The sequence below is a fragment of the Schistocerca gregaria genome, chromosome 1 (genome assembly GCF_023897955.1).
Source record: "Schistocerca gregaria isolate iqSchGreg1 chromosome 1, iqSchGreg1.2, whole genome shotgun sequence".
Lineage (NCBI taxonomy): Eukaryota > Metazoa > Arthropoda > Insecta > Orthoptera > Acrididae > Schistocerca > Schistocerca gregaria.
Genome location: NC_064920.1, coordinates 1,197,236,931 through 1,197,263,438, shown reverse-complemented (window position 1 = coordinate 1,197,263,438; position 26,508 = coordinate 1,197,236,931). Strand labels below are relative to the sequence as shown.

Sequence of the window (26,508 nt, the reverse complement as noted above, 5' to 3'; positions counted from 1 at the left end):
TATGGAGGTCATAAAATGGAAGATGTGATTCTGCAGCTGCAGTTGCGTATGCATAATAATCTTTGTAATTTTCCTACCTGCTGAAACAGGGTGGGAACAAGCTCCAATACAGACATTAAACTTAAAAGTGCACCAGCTAGTAGGTAATTCAACACTGGGAAGTCACCTCAGGAGAGAGCAATCATAAACTTATTACTCCTGCCGCACTGCCTCACCATGGAGGCTCAGGGAACAACATAGAACTCTCTCATTAAGACGGCAAGAAATTTCAGGAAAGAGGATTGGGAGCTTCTCCACACAGAGAATATTCCCCCATCCTCACTGCAGCCAGGAGACAGTATTGATGAAAAAGTCACTGAATTATCGGACACCATACAGAAAGCAATAGAGAAGATTGTGCCACTGAAGAAACACGTTGATGCAGCACATATGATACCTTGGAGCACAGAACTTACAGAGCTTAGAAGATAAGTTTGTAAGGCAGGAAGAATATAACAAAGACATAATTTAGACTGAGGTAATACAGGCAACTAAAAGAGAGTATTTATCTGAGATAAGCTCTGTCAGACGAGCTAGCTGAGAGATATTTGTTCTTGAAAAATTTGAAGCTGTTCCTTGGGGCAGCCCTATAAAATTATAACTAATAAAACAAGCGCCCCCACTGTTCTGTCCACAATCCAGACTGAAGGCCAAAATTGGAGGGGAGGGAACCAAATGAAGTTCTTTTTGAGTCCATCTTCCAGACGACAATGAAAACAAGGACACTGACTATCACAAAAAACAGAGAGCAGCTCGAAGAGCCATACGACAATACAGATGTGTTCTCATATACCAATATAGAGGTTGCTGAAATCGCATGTGGTATGAAAGTAAATGGCAGCACCTGGTCACAATGGCATAGTGCCTGAGGCACTACAATCATTACATCCCTAGATAGTTCTTGCATGAGTAGATTAATTAAAGAACACATTACCCAGAGACACTATCAAAAATGTTGAAAATGGAAGAAGTAGTCATTACAAAAAAGGGAGAAAATAAAGATCTTTTACTTACCAAATCATACCAGTCAACTAGCATAATAAATGTACTGGGTAAGATTTTAGAAAAAATACTAATCAAGGTTCAGGAAGGGTAAATGTATTGAGGATGTAATTAATGGGGCGAAAGTATTACTATACGCTGTGGACACAAAATATGTAATAGGTATATTGACACACACATCTTAGGCATTTGATAACTTAAGGTATCCTTCATTCTTTGAAAGACTAAGGGATGTGGACTACCCAAGAACTTTATACTACTACCTACTGGATTACTGCATGCAAAGACCAAAATGTGATGCTAGTAAGTCTCTTAAGTCTCACACCAACAAGTTGAATTAATGTATTACAAAAGGATGCCCTCAATGCCCTGTTTGCAGTCCTGGATTCCAGGACATTAACTTAGAACTACTTTTCAATAGATTACATCCTCGAGATCACAAAGTAGCGTAGAATTAATAGGAGTTGTTATATACCGATGATTTGTTACTTTTAGTGTATGCCAACAGTCTGGACTGGATAGAAAATAATTTAGTAAACTGCTCGGAATCTTGCATGAATGGTGCTCTCAGGTGCGCCTGAAGGTATCTCCACAAAAATTGCCGAACTTCTTACTTATAGGAAGTATTATTAGGAATCCCTCAAAGTAAATCGGGAGGTATTTCTAAGGTGTATCAACAACTGGTATTTAGGTGTACACCTGGACAAATGCTGGGCATTCAATGCCCACACAGAAATTGTAGCAACGGCAGGTAATGGTATGGTGAATGAAATTATTAATACGGGGCAAATACAGTTTTGTTTGCCACTGAATGTAATGAGACTGTACAACAAGTATATTAATTGTATTTGTGGGCTATGGTGCTGGTGTCTGGATGCAGAAGGTAAGACTGGTGAAACCTACTGCTGCAGTAAGGAAAGTACAGTGAGGAATTCTACTACCATGCTGCAGAGCTTTGGGCACCATACCTTCTAACTAAATTAATGGGCATTATGTCCTCTAGATCTACAAATATGAAAAACATAGCTGCTACATTGGCTGATAAAGAAACAATACAAAAAAAATTACACAAGATTCCCATAGAATCAGCAACAAATCCAACCGTAATAACGAATTCAAAACTTGCAGACTAGCATCAGAGATGGAATTCACAAGACACACAAAGGAGAACATTTTAATTTCTTCCTGATACAGATGAAAGGCTTCATATGACACATTTTGAGCCCAGTAGGAGACTGCTCAACTACCTTTCTAAACATGGCCCATAACCTACATATCTGGATAGAAAAGGTTAAAGACAATGACCAGCTGCGACTATGGCAAAGTTGGGACACATCATCATGTCCTATGGAAAAGTTCCACAGTTGAAGATACAGCAAGGACTGCTAGGCAGGCTTTAAGAGGTAAAAATGTTTATTAGAAAACTACAGTAAAACAGGAATTTGATACCCTAAATACTGAAGCTGATATATATATGAGAGAGAGAGAGAGAGAGAGAGAGAGAGAGAGAGACAAACTTCCACATGGGAAAAATATATTAAAAACAAAGATTCCAAGACTTACCAAGCGGGAAAGTGCCGGTAGATAGGCACAATGAATAAAACACACAAACACACACACAGAACTTTGAGCCCCTGCAACCGGCGGCTGCCCCGTCAGGAAAGAGGGAAGGAAAAGGAAAGATGAAAGGATGTGGGTTTTAAGGGAGAGGGCAAGGAGTCACTCCAATCCCGGGAGCGGAAAGACTTACCCTAGGGGGAAAAAAGGACAGGTATACACTCGCGCGCGCGCTGCGCGCGCGCGCTCACACACACACACACACACACACACACACACACACACACACACACACACACACATATATATATATCCATCCACACATACACAGACACAAGCAGACATATTTAAAGGCAAAGAGTAAGGGCAGAGATGTAAGTCGAGGCGGAAGTGTGGAGGCAAAGATGTTGTTGAAAGATAGGTGAGGTATGAGTGGCGGCAACTTGAAATCAGCGGAGATTGAGGCAACGTGGATAACGAGAGAGGCCTGGTGGATAACCTAAAACCTCTTTCCTCGTCACCTTAGCCAGCTTCATTCTGACCCACAACTTCTTCACTTTTGAAGGCCAGACATACCAACAATTAAAGGGAACAGCCATGGGTACCAGGATGGCCCCCTCATATGCCAACCTATTTATGGGTCACTTAGAGGAAGCCTTCTTGGTTACCCAAGCCTGCCAACCCAAAGTTTGGTACAGATTTATTGATGACATCTTCATGATCTGGACTCACAGTGAAGAACAACTCCAGAATTTCCTCTCCAACCTCAACTCCTTTGGTTCCATCAGATTCACCTGGTCCTACTCCAAATCCCATGCCACTTTCCTTGACGTTGACCTCCATCTGTCCAATGGCCAGCTTCACACATCCGTCCACATCAAACCCACCAACAAGCAACAGTACCCCCATTATGACAGCTGCCACCCATTCCATATCAAACGGTCCCTTCCCTACAGCCTAGGGCTTCGTGGCAAACGAATCTACTCCAGTCCTGAATCCCTCGACCATTACACCAACAACCTGAAAACAGCTTTCGCATCCCGCAACTACCCTCCCGACCTGGTACAGAAGCAAATAACCAGAGCCACTTCCTCATCCCCTCAAGCCCAGAACCTCTCACAGAAGAACCCCAAAAGTGCCCCACTTGTGACAGGATACTTCCCAGGACTGGATCAGACTCTGAATTTGGCTCTCCAGCAGGGATACTACTTCCTAAAATCCTGCCCCGAAATGAGATCCATCCTTCATGAAATCCTCCCCACTCCACCAAGAGTGTCTTTCTGCCGTCCACCTAACCTTCGTAACATCTTGGTTCATCCCTATGAAATCCCCAAACCACCTTCCCTACCCTCTGGCTCCTACCCTTGTAACCGCCCCCGGTGTAAAACCTGTCCTATGCACCCTCCCAACACCACCTACTCCAGTCCTGTAACCCGGAAGGTGTACATGATCAAAGGAAGAGCCACGTGTGAAAGCACCCACGTGATTTACCAACTGACCTGCCTACACTGTGACGCTTTCTATGTGGGAATGACCAGCAACAAACTGTCCATTCGCATGAATGGACACAGGCAGACAGTGTTTGTTGGTAATAAGGATCACCCTGTGGCTAAACATGCCTTGGTGCACGGCCAGCACATCTTGGCACAGTGTTACACCATCCGAGTTATCTGGATACTTCCTACCAACACCAACCTATCCGAACTCCGGAGATGGGAACTTGCCCTTCAATATATCATCTCTTCTCGTTATCCACCAGGCCTCAATCTCCACTAATCTCAAGTTGCCACCACTCATACTCACCTGTCTTTCAACAACATCTTTGCCTCCACACTTCCGCCTTGACTTACATCTCTGCCCTTACTCTTTGCCTTTAAATATGTCTGTGTGTGTGTGTGTGTGTGTGTGTGTGTGCGCTTGCGCGTATGCTTGCGCGTGTGAGCGAGTGTATACCTGTCCTTTTTTCCCCCTAGGGTAAGTCTTTCCACTCCCGGGATTGGAGTGATTCCTTGCCCTCTCCCTTAAAACCCACATCCTTTCATCTTTCCTTTTCCTTCTCTCTTTCCTGTCGGGACGGCCGCCATTTGCGGGGGCTCGAAGTTCTGTGTGTGTGTGTTTTGTTCGTTGTGCCTATCTACCGGCGCTTTCCCGCTTGGTAAGTCTTGGAATCTCTTTGTGGTGGTGGTGGGGGGGGGGGGGGGGGGGGGGAGGAGCAAGGTGTAACTGTAGCCAACAGAAGCCAGAACAGAGGTGAGTAAGGCCTGTGCATGTCCATATGTAATGTGAACAATCACATGGTCAAAAGTGTATCCAAGGAAACTGAGAAGAATCAGTGACACATAGATATGCTCTCATCTGTCACCATGCTGTCTAGTGGCAGCAAAATATTGCAGGCCATGATGAAGTGGTCGATTTGGTACGGAACATATGTGGTGACCTATTCCCACTTGGGCCCCACAGTTTCATAAAGTTCCGATAGATGGTTGCACTATACTTTCTTTTGCTTGTGCCTTTTGTCCTGTGGAGACACAGGGTCAGCATAGTTAATCAGATATGGCAATGTTAGTTTACAGGGTGGCCGGATGCCCTTCCTGCCGCCACCCTGTACTCCCCGGGAAGGAATTAGTGTACTCCAACTGTCTGCAACGAGTGTAATCCATGGAGTAGTGCAAAAGTGTTCAGATGTCTGCTAGCCATGTAACTGAGGCTGTAATGGAACTGACAAGTAGACATCATTTTATTTTATTATACACTAAAGTCATGTTAAAAAAGCATTTGCTTAAGATAATACTAAGTTAGGTGTTGCGATCAATAATCGATATTGGAATTGTATGTTCTTTGTAGCTTATGACCGTGATCTTTGGTCTACAACGGGATTTCGGCCACTTGAGTGTTGGCCGCAGTTGAGGGTAGTTGTGTATAAAGTTTTGGCAATAAATGTGTTTTGATACTAAGAAACCGTAGAATACTGCGTCATTTTTCGATAGTTCAGTAATAATTAAAAAACCCGCAACTTTTCTTGAACCCAGAGCAGCAAAGGAAGCCACATGGACAATGCAGACTCGGCAGCATCAACAAAGGAGACATTGTGGCCAGCTCTACTAAATTACTATACAGCCATTAGCCACACCTTAATGGTGTCCTTATGGAGATAACTTTTCCTGCACAGTAGAGTGGGTTCGTGACAAGGCGGAAAATGGGGACCAGCCCAGTATTCACAGAGGAGGATGTGGAAAACCGCCTAAAATCCACATGCAGGCTGGCCCTTATCGTTAATCCGTCTGGCAGATTCGATCCGGGGCCGGCGCGCCCACCCGAGTTAGGAAGCAGCGCGTTAGCGCTCTCTGCTAACCTGACGGGTATGAGCCTCCAAAAACATGTCTGTAATGGAAGGTGTATTCCATGCAGGGAGCTGCTGTCGAGTTTCTTTTCGCAGAAAACCAGAGTATTGTACACATTCATATGCACTTGCAGAAGGTGTACAGAGACTTGGCAGTGAACAAAGACACAATGAGTCACAGGGTAAGCCGTCTGTAATGATCGCAACAGGGTTGCACAAACCTGCCTGACCTCCCTCATGTACGCAGGTAGCTCACAGCTATGACTCCTCCGACGTTGGAATGTAATGACACAGTGGTTCGAAATGATCAATGGATCAGGACAAACTTCTCCTCCATGACAACCCAAATCAGCGCACCTGGTAAGAGCTCACAAAACTTTGACTGTTCCTCCTCATCCACCCTACAGCCCGGACCTCGCACCTACCGACTTCCATCTATCTGGTCCAATGAAGGATGCATGGGAAGTAATACATGGAGGTTATTGATACAGCAAGACATGAATCTTACATTGACCATCAGAGTGGTATCTTGCGGGTGTATAGGCCCTCCCAGAAACATTGTCTGATCGTTATAGCACTTTTTATTGTAGAAGTAGTAGATGATTTTTTTAATAGCAGTAGGCACAATTATTGCTATAAATTAATCAAGATAATCAGAAATAATGAAAACTTACAGCTCTTTTTCTATCACAGTAAAGGAAAACCCGACTAAGGGTGGATCGTGATGCCATAGGAAGATGATAGGTAGCGATCTCAATGTTAGAGAAGTGATAGTAGAACAAAAAAATAAAGACAAGAAAAAAATAGTATTACAGACAATGTAAACTTAATTCGTGCAAAGCAAGTAGATCATCATGAAAATTCATGCACATTTTATTCTAAGTGTTATGGTCAATTGTTGTAAGCAAGAAAGTAGGCTATAATAAATAAATACATAATCGACACAGAGTTGTACATCATGAGAGAGAGAGAGAGAGAGAGAGAGAGAGAGAGAGAGAGAGAAACAAAGGTATAAGGGCATGGGAAGGATGAGAGCCAAATCGGCAAATGTATAACAAAAATGGAAATTCCTTGACAGATCAATACATAAAAGAAGCAAAAGGCAACCACTCACTTATAGCGGATGAATGAGTGGTACACAGAAACACACAACAGAAAACAGCATTCATACTAGCTTTCGAGCACTATCTCTTTTTCCTAGAAAAAATACACACACTCGCATATGCAACTCACAGATACCCAAACACACCGAGAACACAACACAGGCACATTCCAGAAGTTCAACATGATCTCAAGCGGCTCCTCAAAGACTTTGGTCCATCCCAAAACCTGTCTTCCAAATCCATCTCCTTCCTCACGCGAGCAGCCTCCCCCTTTTCTATCTTTTACCTAGTCCCCAAACTCCACAAAGCCAATCCCATTGGTCTCCCTACTGGTCTTCCCATTTTGGCTGGTAAAATGCTCCAACAGAATGAGCCTCTGCCTTTGCTAACAAACACCTCCAAACTATTGTCTCCCACCATATATTCAACACATTGCTCACTTCCTTCACTGCGAGCCCACAGTTCCTGCTCCATTACCACCAGGCTCCTTGTTGATCAGTATGGATACAGCATCTTTGTTTGCTAACATTCCCCATACCCATGGTCTCGTGGCCGTGGAACACATTTCTGGACATCGTCCTAATACTAAATGCACCACTTCTTTCTTAAATCACCCAATCCAACCATAATTATTTCATATTTGAAGGCCAAATTTACAAACAAATCTGTGGTCCTGCCATGGTTATTCACATGGCACCATCCTATGTCAACTTACTTGAGTCATTTGGAGATATCCTTCCTAACAAGTCCACACCTAAAACCTCTTGCATGTTCCAGATTCATTGATGACATGTTCACAATCTGGATTCACAGCAAGGACAACTTTTGTTTCTTCCGCCTTAGCTCCCACACCTATTCTCAGATCCACTTCACCTGGTCCTTTCCATCTCACAGAGCCACCTTCCTATGTGTCGACCTCCACTTCTCATATGGCTTCAAAATAAGCCTGTCCATATCAAGTACATCAATGAACAATAATACCTCCACTTTGACAGCTGCCATCTGTTTTATGTCTAAAAACCTCTTCCTTACAGCCTCACCATCTGTGGACGCCACATCTGCAGTGGAAAGCAGGAGTTGTCAAAATATACCAACATCATCATCATCATCAGAGGCTTCACTGACAGACAATATCATATCTTGCTCACACATAAACAAATCCCTCATGGCATCTGCTCCTATGATGCCAGTACAACCATAAACAGCCACTGACCATTACTACTCTCATCACCCAGTATCAAGTTGGCCGAGAAAAGTTCAACCACATCCTCCACAAAGGCTTCGATCACCTCTCATTGTGCCCTAAGATGAGAGAGATTCTGCCTACAGCTCACAAAGTAGTTTTCTGTCGCTCACCCAATCTACGTAATAGCCTTGTCCATTCCTATTCCACTCCTACTCCAATCCTGCACTCCGTAAGTTATTCCCTGACGGTCAGACCAGCTGCAAGATCTGTCCCCATACATCCATCCACTGCCTTCCAACATGGTCCAGTCACAGGTATTTCCAACCCAATAAAAGATAGGATCCAATAAAAGGTAGGTTCAGTCTACTGTCGTAGAGCACCTGTACCACTAGTTATTATTAATTATTTGTGAATAAGCACGTGGATTTGAGAGTATACCCTTGTCTGTGTGCCTATTTGTCTCATTCTCTTCCCGTGGGCTAGCTTTCTCTCTTCAGTTCCTGTTGTTTCAGTCTACTACTTTGGTTTTTTCCTATTAATCAACTTGCCATTTGTGATATCTGGACCCGAATATTTTGCAGTTCTGGACATTTTCTGAAGTAACTGCTGCCAATTTCAAATCAAGTTTTGATCTCGACATCCCATTTCATCACGTCAGTTTTTGCTTCACTGGTGCTGTCACAAAAATTGACTATTTGTTTCGTATGTCTGTCTAGGTTAATTCTATTAATGTGTCCATACAATCTTAATCTGCATTTTCAAATGACACGGTGAAAATTTTTGGATTTCCTAATTGTTCTAAGGTGATACTGCTTATCTACAAGTTTTGAACCTTCAAATTTTCTTATGAATTTGTTGCCTTCTCCTCGGTGTTGTCAATGTCTGTTTTCCTCTTCAAAATTAGTGTTACTGATGCACAGAGGCATTATGGTTTAATTACTGCACTGTAATGCCTTAGTTATGAATGTTTGGAACACATTTCTTATTGTAGATATTTTGGGTAAGTTGGTATGCAGTTTCCATCTTTTGATTCCATTTTCCTTATTTAAATTTTGATTTTGGTTTGCTTTTGTCATATTTCGTCTATGAATTTTGGTTCTCGTTTGTTGCAAATCATGTACTCTGCCTTTTCAAAAGTTATGTGGAGACCAACTTTCTCTACAGTTTCATTCAAGTGTTCAATCTGCTTTTGGGCTGATAACCTGCCATGAGTTAATATTGCTTAACTGCGTGCAAATTGAAGGCAATTTATAGATAACTTGCCCCTGTCTAAAGTGAGTGAGTGGTCAATTTTGAGGACTAGTTTTTGTTTGTGCCATTCTTTTATCACTTTCTCTAGGACACAGTTGAAAAGTTACAGAGACAGTCCATCTCCTTGTTGTGTCCCTATTTTAATTCTGAAAGGTTTGAAGATTAAATTTCATCTTTGACTCTGTATGTCAGTGCCTGTTTCATGCTTGCAAATGTGCTCAGGTCTAATGATTTTTAAGATTTAGTTATTTATAACAACAAATAACTTGTATCTATAAAGAGGTGTATTGGGAGACAAAGCCTGTCCATTAATGATGCACAGGTGGCCTTAGTAGTGGAAGACAACAAACAGAAAGCAGACATATATATTTTGCTATAGTCCTAGTCCCGCACCAATTTTCTATCTCTAAAGAGGGTTCACTTCTCTTTATGTTAATAGGATGATTCTATTTTCCTTTTGGAGAACAGTTACAACTTAATATTATTTGGAAGTAGCTGTGCATGGGCACATGAACAGGGAAGGGGGACTGTGGAATAGAATCACGTCACAATAGTCCACAGAGAGAATCCTGGCTATCTCTGACTGAGCTCTATTATTTGTCTTAACTTTAAGAGTCAGCAACTGCACATTTCAATAACTAATTTTTTTAAATTTTGTTTTTCTTTTTGAGAATCTGTTTACATGTCTGCTATAGATAAAATACAGTTTGTGAAGTAATGAATGTTATCTATTTAGTGGTATCCTGTTCCCTCACGACTTGTTTAATGTTCCTTCTGACCTTTTTCTGCTAGTTACTCTGCAGCAAACAAAATGTTATTCATGTTACTTTGACTGAAATATGTTGTTTGTCAAAATTTGTTCTAATTCTCTTAAATAAACAAAGGTTTTCCCCAAATCAAGCTTATGACAGTTTTGGCACAATGAGACATCATTGCATAACAAATAACTTATACCTTACAAGACAAGAACAAAATAAAAAAGTAGGAAACATACTACTCTGCGATCCTCTTCTGATTTTGTCAAATTCTGCGCCAAATATATGATCTTCTGTAAGCTGACTGAAAGGTGCAGGATCTTCAAAGGGATTCCAGTCAGCAATATCTGCTGACAGTGATCTACCACCATGGGTAAGAGTATTGGCAAGTTCTCCCTACAAAGAAAAGAATAAAAAAAAATCACATACCGATAATACAATGACAAATTACTGCTTACAAAAGTAGGCAAATGTATTCACATATCTCCAAATAAAAAAGTGTTACCATATCCACATCAAATCATTATCAGTTCTGACAATTCTACTAGTTCCAACTATGGTTTCCGCAAGTTTACCTTTAATCATTTCACACTTCAAATACATAATTCACTATAATGTGTACGTATTCACAAATGTAAGGAGGTTCAACAATTTGTTAATGTCTAGAGTGGAAACTCCTGCACCTTACATGCAACGACGACACTGTGACGACGTGTGTGTGTGTGTGTGTGTGTGTGTGTGTGTGTGTGTGTGTGAGAGAGAGAGAGAGAGAGAGAGAGAGAGAGAGAAATAAGTAATGTCTACAGGCACACATTCCTGTTCATTGCCAAGTTGCCAGCCATCCACCTACCAGCACAAAGGACCTTTTGCTCCTATTAGGGAATTTAATTTTTGGGGAAGTTTACTTTTTCTGAGACTCTTTACTAAACAGCAACAGTCGCCACATGATATGACTGTCCATTTCAGCCATCTGCAGGTCACACATATGGCACTCACAACCTCTTGATATAGAGTGAGTGAGTTTCATTTCCATGGACCATTAGCACAACAAATCATAATGATGTGGAATGAGTCTCTTTACATTCACGTCATATATTAATTTCTAAACATGATTATATGCTGAACATTTGTAAGTTGTTATTATTATTATTATTATTAAAATATACAGATGTGATCTTGTTATTCCTACCCACCAACTTTTACACATTACAATAACATAAATTAAGCTAAGGACTGCAAGGAAATGTCAAGCAGAAACTTTTCAATTTGTTTTAAAATTTACTTTGTTTTCTCTGAGACATTTTATATCACTGGGTAAGTTACCAAAAATTTTAGTTACAGCATTGTACCACTCTTTTTCTGGTAAAGACAACCTTAATGTGGAGTAAAGACTTCTGGTTTTGTAATTACATCATTGTTCTATCGAACTGCAGTGGATTATTTACAACAAACTTTATGAGGTAATAAATATTATGTGGAGCAGTAATCAGCATGTCAAACTGCAACATAATTGTGAGTGAGCTCCACATATTATTCTTATATCGTGTTTTTGAGCAACAAAGACTTTCTTTTGGAAAGGTGAGTAACCTTAATCCATACACCATCAATAAATGAAAATATGCAAAATGTCAACTTACAGATACGTCTCTCCCCAAGATTTACAATGGTTGTAAGTGCAAATGTGGCTTCACTAAATTGTTTTCGGAGTTCCAAAATATGTTTTTTCCAATTTAAATTCTCATCAACATGGATACCTAAGAATTTTGAAGTTTCCATGATATGTATTATTTTCTTACTATGTGTGATTTTTATCATTGGTGCAGTACCCCTAGATGTGCAGAAGTGAACATGTTGTGGTTTGTTTTTTAAAAATAATTGAGGGCAACATCATTAGCAGAAGACCATTCAACTATGCTTATAAGAACATTGATTACCATTACAATACTTGTGTCATGTTGTTGTTGTTGTTGTTGTTGTTGCTGCGGTCTTCAGTCCTGAGACTGGTTTGATGCAGCTCTCCATGCTACTCTATCCTGTGCAAGGTTCTTCATCTCCCAGTACTTACTGCAACCTACATCCTTCTGAATCTGCTTAGTGTATTCATCTCTTGGTCCCCCTCTACGATTTTTACCCTCCACACTGCCCTCCAATACCAAATTGGTGATCCCTTGATGCCTCAGAACATGTCCTACCAACCGGTCCCTTCTTCTGGTCAAGTTGTGCCACAAACTTCTCTTCTCCCCAATCCTATTCAATACTTCCTCATTAGTTATATGATCCACCATTCCAATCTTCAGCATTCTTCTGTAGCACCACATTTCGAAAGCTTCTATTCTCTTCTTGTCCAAACTATCCATCGTCCACGCTTCACTTCCATACATGGCTACACTCCATACAAATACTTTCAGAAATGACTTCCTGACACTTAAATCTATACTCAATGTTAACAAATTTCTCCTCTTCAGAAACGCTTTCCTTGCCATTGCCAGTCTACATTTTATATCCTCTCTACTTTGACCATCATCAGTTATTTTGCTCCCCAAATAGCAAAACTCCTTTACTACTTTAAGTGTCTAATTTCCCAATCTAATTCCCTCAGCATCGACTACATTCCATTATCCTCGTTTTGCTTTTGTTGATGTTCATCTTATATCCTCCTTTCAAGACACTGTCCGTTCCATTCAACTGCTCTTCCAAGTCCTTTGCTGTCTCTGACAGAATTACAATGTCATCGGCGAACCTCAAAGTTTTTATTTCTTCTCCGTGGATTTTAATACCTACTCCGAATTTTTCTTTTGTTTCCTTGACTGCTTGCTCAATATACAGGTTGAATGACATCGGGGAGAGGCCACAGCCCTGTCTCACTCCCTTCCCAACCACTGCTTCCCTTTCATGTTCCTCGACTCTTATAACTGCCATCTGGTTTCTGTACAAATTGTAAATAGCCTTTCGCTCCCTGTATTTTACCCCTGCCACCTACAGAATTTGAAAGAGAGTATTCCAGTCAACATTGTCAAACGCTTTCTCTAAGTCTACAAATGCTAAAAATGTAGGTTTGCCTTTCCTTAATATTTCTTCTAAGATAAGTCGTAGGGTCAGTATTGCCTCACATGTTCCAGGGTTTTACGGAATCCAAACTGATCTTCATCGAGGTCGGCTTCTACTAGTTTTTCCATTCGTCTGTAAAGAATTGGTGTTAGTATTTTGCAGCTGTGGCTTATTAAACTGATTGTTCGGTAATTTTCACATCTGTCGACACCTGCTTTCTTTGGGATTGGAGTTATTATATTCTTCTTGTAGTCTGAGGGTATTTCGGATGTCTCATACATCTTGCTCACCAGATGGTAGAGTTTTGTCAGGACTGGCTCTCCCAATGCCGTCAGTAGTTCCAATGGAATGTGTTGTGATAGTGCCACGACAGTACGCACAAACGGCAAAAGAGGCGCTCCGCAAATCGGATGAGCGCGGGAGCGCCACCTAGCTACGAACAGCACCAGCCGCATGTCACGGCACAGCAGTCGAATACGAGAGACTGAGTTGTAATCATGTGGTCAGCTATTGTTTCCAAGAGAGTGTGTGAAAATCCACGCAATTATTGTGATTAAAGGTTATAACACTTTTTGGCGACGAGGTCGGGATATTTTCACCGCGTTGTGGATTTGTGTGTTCGTGACGGGGCAGACATGGAACAGCTTATGCAAGCGCTCATTGAACAACAAACACAGCTGACGGCAGCGATTCAGGCGTTGTCGAAGTCGCTTACTCATCGTCTGTCTTCCTCTTCTCCGCCTCCATTCCCTCCTTACGACGAGGCCGCTGAAGACTGGGAGAATTATGAGAAGCGTTTGCGGCAACACTTCTTGGCTTTCGGCGTTGTCGACGCTCCTATGTGTAAGTCGTTATTTCTATCTTGGATTTCCCCTCGAGTCTATCAGCTGCTATCTCAGTTAGCCCCTCTGCGGGAACCAGCCTCCCTGTCCTTCCAAGAAATGTGTGACTTATTGTCTGCCTATTATCGAAAAAACACCCACATCATTGCCGCCCGCGTGGCGTTCTACCAGTGTCGTAAACAGCCCAATCAATCTTACCGGGCTTGGGCGGCGGAACTACACGGCCTGAGTAGGAAATGTCAGTTTGTCACGGACACTCATCACGAGTCTTATGCCGATTCAGTGGTTAGGGATGCTATTCTACGGCTTGCTCCTGATAAAGAAGTTCGGCAACGTGCCCTCCAACTGCCAAACCCGTCGTTGTCGGAAGTTCTAAGCATCGCTCAATCCTTTGAAGTGTCTCACGCTGCTGGCGCGCAAATAGACGCGTGGTGTGATGTAGGCACTGTACAATCAACTCTCGACAAGGACAATTTGCCTGTTGCACAGGAGAACGAAGATGTGGCGGCGGTTCACTCGCGTAAACAACGTCGCGTTGGGCCGCAACGCTCGCAGCGAAACCAGCAACCACAGAAGCCGGTTCGTTCCGCGCTTCCTTATCGCCCCCGTTGTTTCGTACAGCACGACAGGGCAGCGTGTCCAAAATGTTGGGCCACGTGTAATTCATGTAGGAAAAAAGGCCACATTGTTTCTGTGTGTCAGTCCCATAAAGTTCCTGTCGACGAGGACGAGGCGTCGGACATGGATGTTCACTGTGTGCTTTCTCAAACAAATTAGTTGTTTGTTACTGCTCGTGTTCTGAATAAAGACATCCGCATGCAAGTGGACACTGGCTCTGCAGTAACTCTCATTAATTCTCGCACGTATTTGGCGTTGGGCTCCCCTCCTTTGTCTCCAGTTACGCGCAATCTGAGGACTTATAATCAGCAGAAAATTCCTATCATGGGTCAGTTTGATGCTTCCACTGCATACAAGTCTGTTGTTCGGCCCCTCACGTTTTATGTGGTGGATCATGCGGGCACTGAAAACCTGTTCGGTTATGATGCTTTCCAGTTGTTCGGGTTCTCCATTGATGATGATGTGCACCTCATATCTGAGGACATTCCGTATCAACAGCTGGATGGATTGTGTTGTGAATTTTCGTCCGTGTTCTCTGCTGGTCTGGGTTGTGCCAAGGATTTTGCAGCCCACATTACTCTTAAACCTACGGCTCGCCCTAAGTTTTTCCGGGCACGCCCTATTCCGGTGGCGTTGCGTGCACCTGTCAAGGCTGAGATAGACAGGTTAACAGCTTCAGGGATTCTCCTTCCGGTTACCTCCAGCGAATGGGCATCGCCGATCGTGGTGGTTTCTAAACCAAACGGGAGTCTGCGATTGTGTGGTGACTTTAAAGCCACTGTCAACGCTCAGAGCCTCATTGACACTTATCCTCTTCCTCATCCTGAGGAGTTGTTTACCAAGCTCGCTGGGGGCCAGTTCTTTTCCAAACTTGACTTATCGGAGGCATACCATCAGTTGCTGTTGGACGCTCCTTCCAAGGAATTTCTCGTTATCAACACTCCTTGTGGGTTGTATCAGTACCAGCGATTACCATTTGGCGTCGCTAGCGCACCGGCCATTTTTCAGCGGTTTTTGGAACAGCTCACGGCTTCCGTTCCCGGCTGCATAAACTATCTGGATGACATTGTTGTCACGGGAGCCTCCACTGCGGAGCACCTTCGTAATTTACGTTCACTGTTTCGGGTTCTGCATTCGGCAGGGTTGAGGTGCAATCTGGACAAGTCACAGTTCTTCCAACCCTCCATTAAGTATCTTGGTTTCCACTTGTCCCGTGAGGGCATACGCCCTCTCCGTAAGCACGTTGCGGCCATTAACGCTCTACCCCGGCCGTCTACGGTCAAAGAACTTCAAGCGTTTCTCGGCAAGATTGCTTATTATCACAAATTCATTCCATCCGCAGCAGCGGTAGCTTATCCTCTGCATCAGCTGTTACGCAAAAACGTCCCCTTCTGTTGGTCAGATGGGTGTGAGCAGGCTTTTGTCCGCCTGAAGGCTCATTTGCAGTCGGCGCCTTGTCTTGCCACATTCCGTCCGGGTCAGCACTTGGTTCTGGCGACTGACGCGTCACAGTATGGCCTAGGGGCTGTTCTCGCCCATCGGTATGAGGATGGGTCGGAACGACCCATTGCCTATGCTTCCAAGACCCTCAACGAGGCGCAACAGCGTTACTCTCAAATCGAAAAGGAGGCGCTCGCTATCATTTATGCTCTAAAAAAGTTCAGCGTTTTTTGTATGGTTCTAAGTTTCACCTCATCACCGACCACAAACCGCTGGTCTCTCTGTTCAGCCCCTCGGCGTCACTTCCGGATAAGGCAGCTCACCGCCTGCAACGTTGGGCCTTATACTTGTCTCGTTTTCATTATGAGATTCACTATCGCCCCACGGCCCAGCACGCCAACGCTGATGCATTGTCGCGATTGCCGATGGGCCCCGACCCTGTTTTCGATCGTGATGAACTCCTCTGTTTCCACATTGATGAGGAAGAACGTCGTGCGGTCGAGGGCTTTCCACTTACAGGTTCGCAGGTCGTGTCAGCTACTGCGCGGGACCCGGTCCTGCGTCGGGTGGTCGGTTTTGTTCAACGAGGTTGGCCGGACAGGACCAGGGGCCGGGCATCGGATCCCCTTCGCAACTACCATGCCTTGCGCCTTCGTCTGTCTGTTCGTGATGGTGGTGTTCTTCTGGCCATGGATGGCGCATCTCCACGGGTCGTGGTGCCAGCCTCTCTTCGCAAAGATGTTCTCAAACTGTTGCACGGAGGCCATTGGGGTATTTCTCGGACTAAGTCCCTGGCCCGCAGGCACGTTTATTGGCCCGGCATTGATTCGGACATCGCCCATATGGTTGCTGCATGAGGCCAGTGTGCTCAACAACTGGCGGCACCTCGTACAATGCCCTCTCCGTGGCCTGATCCGGCTCAGCCATGGGAACGTGTGCACGCCGACTTTGCTGGCCCCTTCCTCGGTACTTATTGGCTACTGTTGATTGACGCCTTCTCGAAGTTTCCATTTGTTGTTAGATGTCCGTCGCCCACCACTGCGGCGACGACGCTGGCTTTGTCCAAAATCTTTGCGCTAGAAGGTCTTCCATCCACGATCGTCACGGACAATGGCCCTCAGTTCTCTTCGCAGGCCTTCCGTGATTTTTGTACTGGACAAGGGATTCATCATGTTACCGCACCTCCCTTCCATCCGCAATCGAATGGGGAGGTCGAGCACCTTGTCCGCACTTTCAAATGCCAGATGAAAAAATTCCTTAGTGATTTTTCCACAGATGACGCCCTGCTGCAATTTCTGAGTTCTTATCGCTTCACGCCTCTGGGTGATCGCAGCCCTGCTGAACTCTTGCATGGCTGACAACCGCGTACTCTACTTCACCTGCTTCACCCTGTCAGGCCTTGTACTGTGTCCCCTAGTGCGGGAAAATACTCGGTGGGCGCCGACGTGTGGGCACGAGGGTATGGATCTCGCCCTAAATGGATTCCAGGGGTGGTCAAGGCTCTTCGCGGCCGCCGGCTTTGTGAAATCCGTACGGGCGACAGCACGGTTGTTCGCCATTACGACCAGATGCGCCCACGAGTGATGGCCACGCCTGTGCCACCGCCCCATCCTTCGCCTCCACCAGCCCGAGACGCCAGTCCTGTCGCTGCTGCCGATCTACCGTCCGTGTTGATGCAGCCGCCGTCACTGACGCTTCCAAGTACTCCAGAACCAGCCCCAGTCGCGACGCCGCCTTCTCCGGGACCCATCTCGCTGGAGCACACTCCCAGGTCAATGACACCTATGGATGCTACTCCGGAGTTTTCACCCATCATCTCATCCAGGAGGCACGTTCCATGCACGAGTTTCCGTCCTGGACATTTTCGACCATACTCTCGTGTCTCTGCGCGGGATCTCCTCGGGCCCTCACAAGAGGCCATGGATGTCTCTGCGCTGTCCATGTCTCCAAGGAAGTGAGTGTTTATTTTTTTTCAAGGGGGGAAAAGTGTTGTGATAGTGCCACGACATTTAACAGTGCCGCCACGACAGTACGCACAAACGGCAAAAGAGGCGCTCCGCAAATCGGATGAGCGCGGGAGCGCCACCTAGCTACGAACGGCACCGGCCGCATGTCACGGCACAGCAGTCGAATACGAGAGACTGAGTTGTAATCATGTGGTCAGCTATTGTTTCTAAGAGAGTGTGTGAAAATCCACGCAATTATTGTGATTAAAGGTTATAACAGAATGTTGTCTACTCCGGGGGCCTTCTTTCGACTCAGGTCTTTCAGTGCTCTGTCAAACTCTTCACGCAGTATTACATCTCCCATTTCATCTTCATCTACATACTCTTCCATTTCCATAATATTGTCCTCAAGTGCATCGCCCTTGTATAGACCCTCTATATACTCCTTCCACCTTTCTGCTTTCCCTTCTTTGCTTATAACTGGGTTTCCATCTGAGCTCTTTATGTTCATACAAGTGGTTCTCTTATCTCCAAAGGTCTCTTTAATTTTTCTGTAGGCAGCATCTATCTTACCCCTAGTGAGATAAGCCTCTACATCCTTACTTGTGTCATATGCAAAAAATAATTAATCCTGCCTATTGTATATCAGGCAGAAGATTGTGTACATATATGAGGAACAATCATGGATTGAAGATTAAGCCTTTGTGAACTCCATATGTGATTTATTCCCAGTCATCATAATGTCCGTGGACTACATTGGTTGAATTACTTAGCACAACTTCCTGCATTCTTTTAGTTATATATGATATATCGATTAGTCAGCTATACCACAAATCCCATGAAAAACTCTATCTCGAATATTGTGATCCACATAGTCAATTTACTTACATAGGTCACAGGAAATACCAACCAGTGCTATTTTGTCATTTAATGTTTGTAAAAATTCAGTGAGTGAACTGTAAAACGGCGTTTTCTGTAGAGCAACACTTCTATAATTTGAACCGTGATTTGCTCAGGTGAGATATATCATCTCAAAAATTTTGAAAAACGAAGTAAGGGAGTGAAACAGGTCAGTAGTTATTGATATCTCTCCTACTACCTTTCTTAAAGATGGGTTTAACAATGGCATATTTCAGTCTCCCTGAAGAAGTCTCGAGTTAGTGGCACAATACAGCAACATGCACAGCACTCATATGAGATTTCATTTCAGTCACCAGCAGCCTCCTCAACTCAGTTTAACAAGGTTCACACCAGTATTAACCCCTGGGCTGGTAATAGCACTGAAGAACCTACACAAAACTCACATTTGTGTGTGTAGTTGCCACGCCTATTTCATCCAGGTCACCCGTGATGCTGTAACAACTGTTCTTTGCCAGGCTATTCCCCATTGAAATCATCATACTGTAATGCTTCGTCACACTCACACTTACATACACAACTGGTAATGGACCTAGCACTCATTAACAGCTCCATCTAGCAAAAACATCCATAACCATAAGCATTAAAAATTTTACTTTCCACTAAAAGGTACATTAAAAATACAATTACTACATGCGCCTATCAATTATGGGATAGAAGCATAAAAATAAAAGCTACAATCATTGAAAATTAAGGTAAACATCAGGAGCTTTAAAAATGCTGCATATGTTCAGACAGCCTAGCATCTAAAGTGTCTACTGTCCTGAGCAAAGTTCCAATAAAAATAGGAAATATTTTGAAGACCTTGGTACCAAACCATCAGATTTATTCTCCTACTAATAAGATGACTTAGAGGTCTATTTGGCTAGATGTATAAAAACAGATATATTAGTGTTCAAATGTAGAGAAATTAGAACACACTGATTGAATGACAATGACATTGGAAAGATAGTGAAGTGCACGAAAATCATTACACATGAGGATGATTTCAAAAGTTCTCTGGGTGGAATAAGGAAAAAATTACTTACATCACAAACTTTTTTTTATTTTTCAATTTAGTCTCCTTATAGATTAATGCACTTAGTCCAATGATGTTCTGGTGCCTTGATCCCACTTTCTTCCAGCCCTGCAAAATAGTTGTATACTCCGGCTATCAATTCTTCGTTTGGAGTGAATCTTTGTCCACCAAGAAAAATTTTCAGTTTTGGGATGAGATGGAAGTCTGATGGAGCAATATCAGGTCAATACGGCGGGTGTGGCAACAATTCATACCTTAATTCGTGCAATTTTGCCATGACGATGGCACGTGCGTGGGTGCGCATTGTCTTGATGGAAGATGAATTTCTTCCTTGCTAAACCTGGCTTGTTTTTCACATATGTTTTGTTGCAATTTGTCCAGGAGGTTAGCATAGTATTCTCTACTAATTGTTTTCCCAGTGGGGAGATAATCTACAAACAGAATCCCCTTTGCATCCTAGAACACTGATGCCATGACCTTTCTCGCCAAAAGAATAGTCTTTGCTTTCTTTGGTGGCGGCGAATCAGCATGTTTCCACTGCTTTGACTGTTGATTTATCTCTGGAGTACAGTAGTGCACCCAAGTTTCACCTGTGGTCACAAAGCACAAAAAAGAAATCTTGTTCGTTTCTCCTAAAACGGGCTAAACATTGTTTCGGTATGTCCATTCTCGTGCATTTTTGATCCAGCGTCGAGAGTCGTGGCACCCATCTTGCAGATATTTTTTTTTCATTTCTAATTCTTCAGTTAAAACATGATATACCCTTTCAGATGACATTTGGACAGTGTGAGCAATTTCATGCACTTTCAATCCTCCATGACTATTTTGTGCACTTTTGCAATGATTTCTGGAGTAGACACACACCTTGGCCAACCACTGTGCAGATCTTCATCTAAGCTCTCCAAACCAAATTTAAATTCATTTGTCCACTTGACAACAGTTGAATATGAAGGAGCAGAGTCCCCCAGTGTATTTTGGAAAATGGCATGAATGTCCTTTGCTTTCATACTTTTCTTTACGAAGTACTTAATCACTGCTCAAATTTCCACCCCCCCCCCCCCCCCCCCCCCCCCCCGCGGCATCTTTGCAAATCGCTATATGGGAACAACAGCAGAGCCTCCTCACCACCACAACTCTCTTCCAAGAGCACTGACGTGGCACATGTTTATAGACAACAGTCCAATGAATATCACATTAACTACTCGTTGCACTAGCACTGACCTCTTGTGGTGATTCTGAGAGCTTTTCAAATCGCCCTTGTATAAACACAAGAATAATTCCAGCAGATACTGCCTGGATAATTCAACAATATAAATTTGCTGGTATACAAAAGAAGTACATAACAACACAGGCAAGAGAGAAACTTGTGGCTCACGAATTAGTGGCAGTATAACATTTTGGCAGTTACTTCTTGGCAGTAGCGCCTTGAAAAATCTTGAGACTTTTGCTTCCAAAAAATTGCCTTCTGCAAAACCAAGCAAACCAGAGCAGTGACAAAATTATGTCCCAATTACACAGTGTTGGGCATGGTGTAAATGTGGAATTCATAGGTAATAAAATTAAGGGAATAATTCATTGTCTATTAGTTGCTTTCTTTTCATCTGAAGCCTCAGTGCTCATTGAACACTTAAACCATGGTGGCCCTTAAACTACTGGTCCATGCAGCCTGGGTGTGAACTATTATGATCACAGAAGCATGTGCTGTCGCCTCAAAGCCCAGGTAAACAAGTATGGGCTGGCTGCTCTCTTTGGGTACTACTTAAAAACTTATGGCGTTTGTCTTGTACGTACTCCCATTACCTGTGGGCTGGCTAAAATACAGGGTTTCTTGGAAGTGTACAAATATGTAGTAGAAATTTCAAAACTTTTTGTTAGATTTATTGGACTTTTTTCTTTAAATATAAGGGTTTTGGTAATAGTTCTGGTGTTCAAATACAAACTCCATTAGCAAACACGATATTTCTGTTTAAAATTCTCTTATGGTGAACCCAACATTGCACTCAGTGGAAACATATGCTGGGACTGATATCCTGATTTACCTGCAGGAAAATCCTTCACAACACAATCTGCTTAAATATTATGATGAACATGTGAACTGAATTGTCATCAAATATTTAGTTGTTATCTGCAGACTTGTCAAGGACTTAAATCATTTGCTCCAGTCATTCCTCGTCTTCACTGCACATTTTAAACACAAAACACAGAAAAGTTCAACGTCGAAAGCCAGCTAATGCCTACGAAACAATATACAATAACAAAGGTTACAAAAACAACGAATTTCTTCAATAGTACCATCTAGCAGAAACTACAAAGCCTGCAGACCTGATAGGTGTTTGTGGCAGTTGTAAAATATACATTTGACACTGTAGAAAATCATCATAACTGACGTGATGTAATATTAAGTCTGCTGCTCATTCCAATTTCCTGTAAGCATCATAATATTACATCAACCGCACGCTACTTGTTAGATTCCTATTAATAGAAAAACAGTAGACTAATGAATGTGTAACTTTTTTGTGACCAATCAAACTAGTTCTTGCAGTAAGGTTGGGAAGAACCACTATATAAGGTTAGGTTGATGGCTAGGCACTGATGACAGTTTACTAACAATTTGTCTTTGTAGGTGGACATCTGTACAAGAGAGCATGTTCCTTCTCACTAAAGCGTTGATTTCAAAGGAAATAGCACTCTTCACAATAACTGGTAACTCATTAAGTCCCGTACTTATAGAGGAGCATCAATCAGGGAACCTATAATTGGGGAATATAATTACATTATCATTGCCCCTCAGTCGTCTTAGAAATATAAACAAAATCAGTACTCAAATGTAGGCACTTTATAACAAACTTTTTTGTGTAAGTTTGTTTTGGTTATATGATTTTTTAACATAAAATTGATATCATCATCCCTTGTGAATGTAGCATTACAGGTGACAAAAATTGGAAAGGAATCGACTAGTTTTTTTTAAAAAAAAAAGGCACTACAGCAAACTGCTGAGTGTATACTCTGTCAATGGCTGGTATGGACAGCTGAAACTGGTCATAAAATGCGACTGTCTTGTGATTAAAATATTTATGAGTAATACATCGTCAGTTTACACCAACTGTATCATGCTTCAATAGATGTAATTTACTCAAGATGTTCGATGCTGTTCAGATTTTTGAGATCAGTTTAGAAAACACATCCTCTTTTCTTTTTTCTGTTCTGAACTGCAATGATCAAAGCACTGTGAATAGGAGTATTTTTTTCTTGCAATTCTTCCCGGTGAAGCATTTCAACAGTATGACATATCCTAACTAGAAAGAATAACATTTCCATAACACTAGACATGACAATGATAGTTTAAAGGCTTATTCTGAAAATAACTTATTTTCTAGCTGTTTGAGCTGGCACCGACCACTTTCAGATCATAAGACAGACACTGTCGTCTACTCCAAGCACAGAAGAAACCACTCTGACAACCAGCAATTTTGCACTGAAATTGTTGTAATTACATCAGAAAACAAATTATTTTTAAAACACCCATATGTTCCAACACACACTGCTCACATTTACACACCACTGGATGTGTAGCCTGTCATCACAAATAGTGCTTTCAATAATATGCACTTACAGACTCTGGCATTCATTTACATCTATTTCGTAATTCCTAAGAATTCAGTAATAGACTTTATTTTTACAATAGTGAAGAAAAACATCTCAGCAAACCTTGCACATTATGCAACAGCAGGAGCAAATATTTATAGTACCTTGCACTACAAGACTTTATTACTGTATCACTTTCTTCATACTTTTTAATACATTGGCATCAAAAAATGTCAAATACTGCGAAAATAAAAATGAAAAGATAATTTTGCTTATGTTAATTAACTGCAAAAATATACCATTACATTAACAATGGCACCAACACCACACCAAATATTTGGTAATTTCTATATAAATTCCATTGTACTTAATCTACATCAGTGACACTGTCTACAATTCCCTTACAAATTGTCTGTTATGCAGTCATTTTACAGAGTAAAAGGGAGTGGGTGAACCTCTCTCATATCATCATCTTACATCTGCCGGATGTGAACGAGAATGAGCACATATGCCACAGCTAAGTTATAATTTCACTAACTGCTAGGTAGCTCTTTTCAGGAATCACAGTCTACTGTCAATCATTTTGTCAACACTAATACAAATGAATAACTGTCCTCTGCCATGAAATATCAGCACAAGCCTATTCCCAATTTTTGGTAAACTTATAAGAAATAAAGAACTAAAATTGTCAGAAACTTAAGTCAAATATAACCTGTCAATGGGCATGACAAGAGAGAAACATTAAACTAAAATGTGAACTTTACCTGAAGAAGGAAAATACTGAATAGGGAAGCAGCATGGATAAAAACAGACTGACATAATTAACTTCATAACATGGATGAAAGTAGTCCCGGTACATGGAGAAATTAACCATGTGGGAAAAACCATTTGACCAAAGCACGAGATACTTAAATGTGAAACTACTTTAAGCCAAAACTGCAATAAATTGTGTACATTACAACTCCCACAACAGCAATTACAATCATTTCATAATTAGTCATGGCTATTAAATATCAAAACTTAACTGAAACATTTTCATTAGTTATTTTTTTCTGGGGGTATTCAAATAATGTTTATCAGTACACTAATAAAAGATTGAATATTGATTGCACATTTTGGTTTGTTCAGGCTCAAAAGTTACATTACCACTACAAATTCCCACTTTGCAAGCAGATGACACGATATTACAGCATTACTTTAACCATCTGACTTACATGTGAAGCGGACACTCCGACAACATGCCTGTGGGACTCTGGAATGTTGGCTGCTCTGGAATTAGCACCATTTTCTGGAGGACTGTTTGAACCGGATCGTGACTTTACAGATGCTTCGTAAGGTGCTAAAAACTGGCTTGTTTCATTTGCGAATACCCTGAAAAAACGTCAGATCTTTAAAATGAGCAATACTTCATCAGTTTGTATGTGTAGAGACATTAGAGCCAATAAATACATTTGACAAATACCAAACACTTTTCAGGATACAGTGAGACACATTTTTTTGTGTCACTGGGTTGTATCCTTAATAATTTAATAATCTTGCATTTCAGACGTACACAACTGGTGTCCGACAGCCAACAGGTAACTCAGGAATATAAAAAAACAAGCTGCCTACAAATGACCTTTAAGTGATTTAGCTCCCAGAATGAAGGAAGTATCACTGAAATTTCTTCAAATAGTACCCAAAATGTATAAGTGACACATAAGTAAGGACAGACTTGTAAAAGCAACTGGATATTAAATGTGGGCCCCCCGAAAATTGCTACACCAATGATTAAAAAGGCAATTGCATCAAGTGGATTGTACTAGGTGGTTGTAATTGAAGTGTAGCTACTCATGGACGTCCAGTGTGTGCTGTGGATTAATGTGGAACCAATGTACAATGGGAAAAAAAGAGAGTTCCAATTTTGACCACCAGATGCAAATCTGACGTTTTACAGCATCTCATCGATGTATCTCCAGTGCTCAAACTGAGCATAACTGTGTTAGTGGTGATTAATAACAAAATCAACATTATGCCTTTCTCATTTGTTTGTCCACCTCTGCCCACATCCCATTCCCAATCTATTACATATGGAAATATTTCTATACTACTTCCTTGCACTAACAGAGCCAGATTTGCACCTGATGGCCAAAACAGGAACTAATTTTTTCCCAGAGTAAATCAATTCTGCATTAAAGCATTAGCATATTTACCAAGTTTTGCTACAACCCAATAATTACAGTCCACACTGGGCCTCTGTCAGTAGCTGCAGCTACACTTTAGTTATAACTAACTGGTATGATTCAAACAGAGAAAAAGTGGCTTAAAATGGTAAACTGATGACAAAAAACGTCTTCATTTGTCTACCACAAAACTTATCAACAGATGGAAACTACCAAACGAACAATTTCTACTTAGCAACCAGCAGTAGGAAAAGAGAAACTTATGTAGTTGCAAAACTTTAAGCTTTAGAAATCAGGGGTTCAGTCATGTGACAAAGGAGAAAAGAACTGTTTGGAAGAAATTAAGCTTATGATTCTCATCAAGGATGAATTAAGAAAATCACTCAGGGTATGGAAAGCACAGTAAGGTAGGATGAGAGGGAAATCAACACTGAAAGTCCAAGGATCAATAACATTTGAGACCTAATTTTCCATGTGGGCAGCTGGACAACTTCCCTAATCATTCATATTTCTTCAAACTCTTTCTTCCATTTTGCTAAATGAAGGACAAAGGGACCTTTGGTGCAAGGCGCCAGAATTTGGTCGACACACTCCACAATAGGCAAGTATTGCAACAAGTTGTGTCCTCCTCTGTTACTTTAAAGAAGCCGATGCATCTTAGATTGAGGTTAGATGGTATTGGACATAATCTTGTCAAA

General features: G+C 42.1%; 1 protein-coding gene across 2 annotated transcripts in view; it reads right to left on the bottom strand.

The window, feature by feature from the left end:
- Window positions 1-26,508, bottom strand: part of LOC126284689 (BMP-2-inducible protein kinase) — a 240,775-nt gene that overhangs the window by 89,480 nt on the left and 124,787 nt on the right. For both annotated transcript variants that reach the window (XM_049983815.1, XM_049983824.1), the window contains 2 exons: window positions 24,863-25,019; window positions 10,473-10,629 (listed from right to left, as the gene is read on the bottom strand). In XM_049983815.1, coding sequence (XP_049839772.1) covers window positions 10,473-10,629; window positions 24,863-25,019 — 314 coding nt within the window. The remainder of the gene's footprint in view (window positions 1-10,472; window positions 10,630-24,862; window positions 25,020-26,508) is intronic.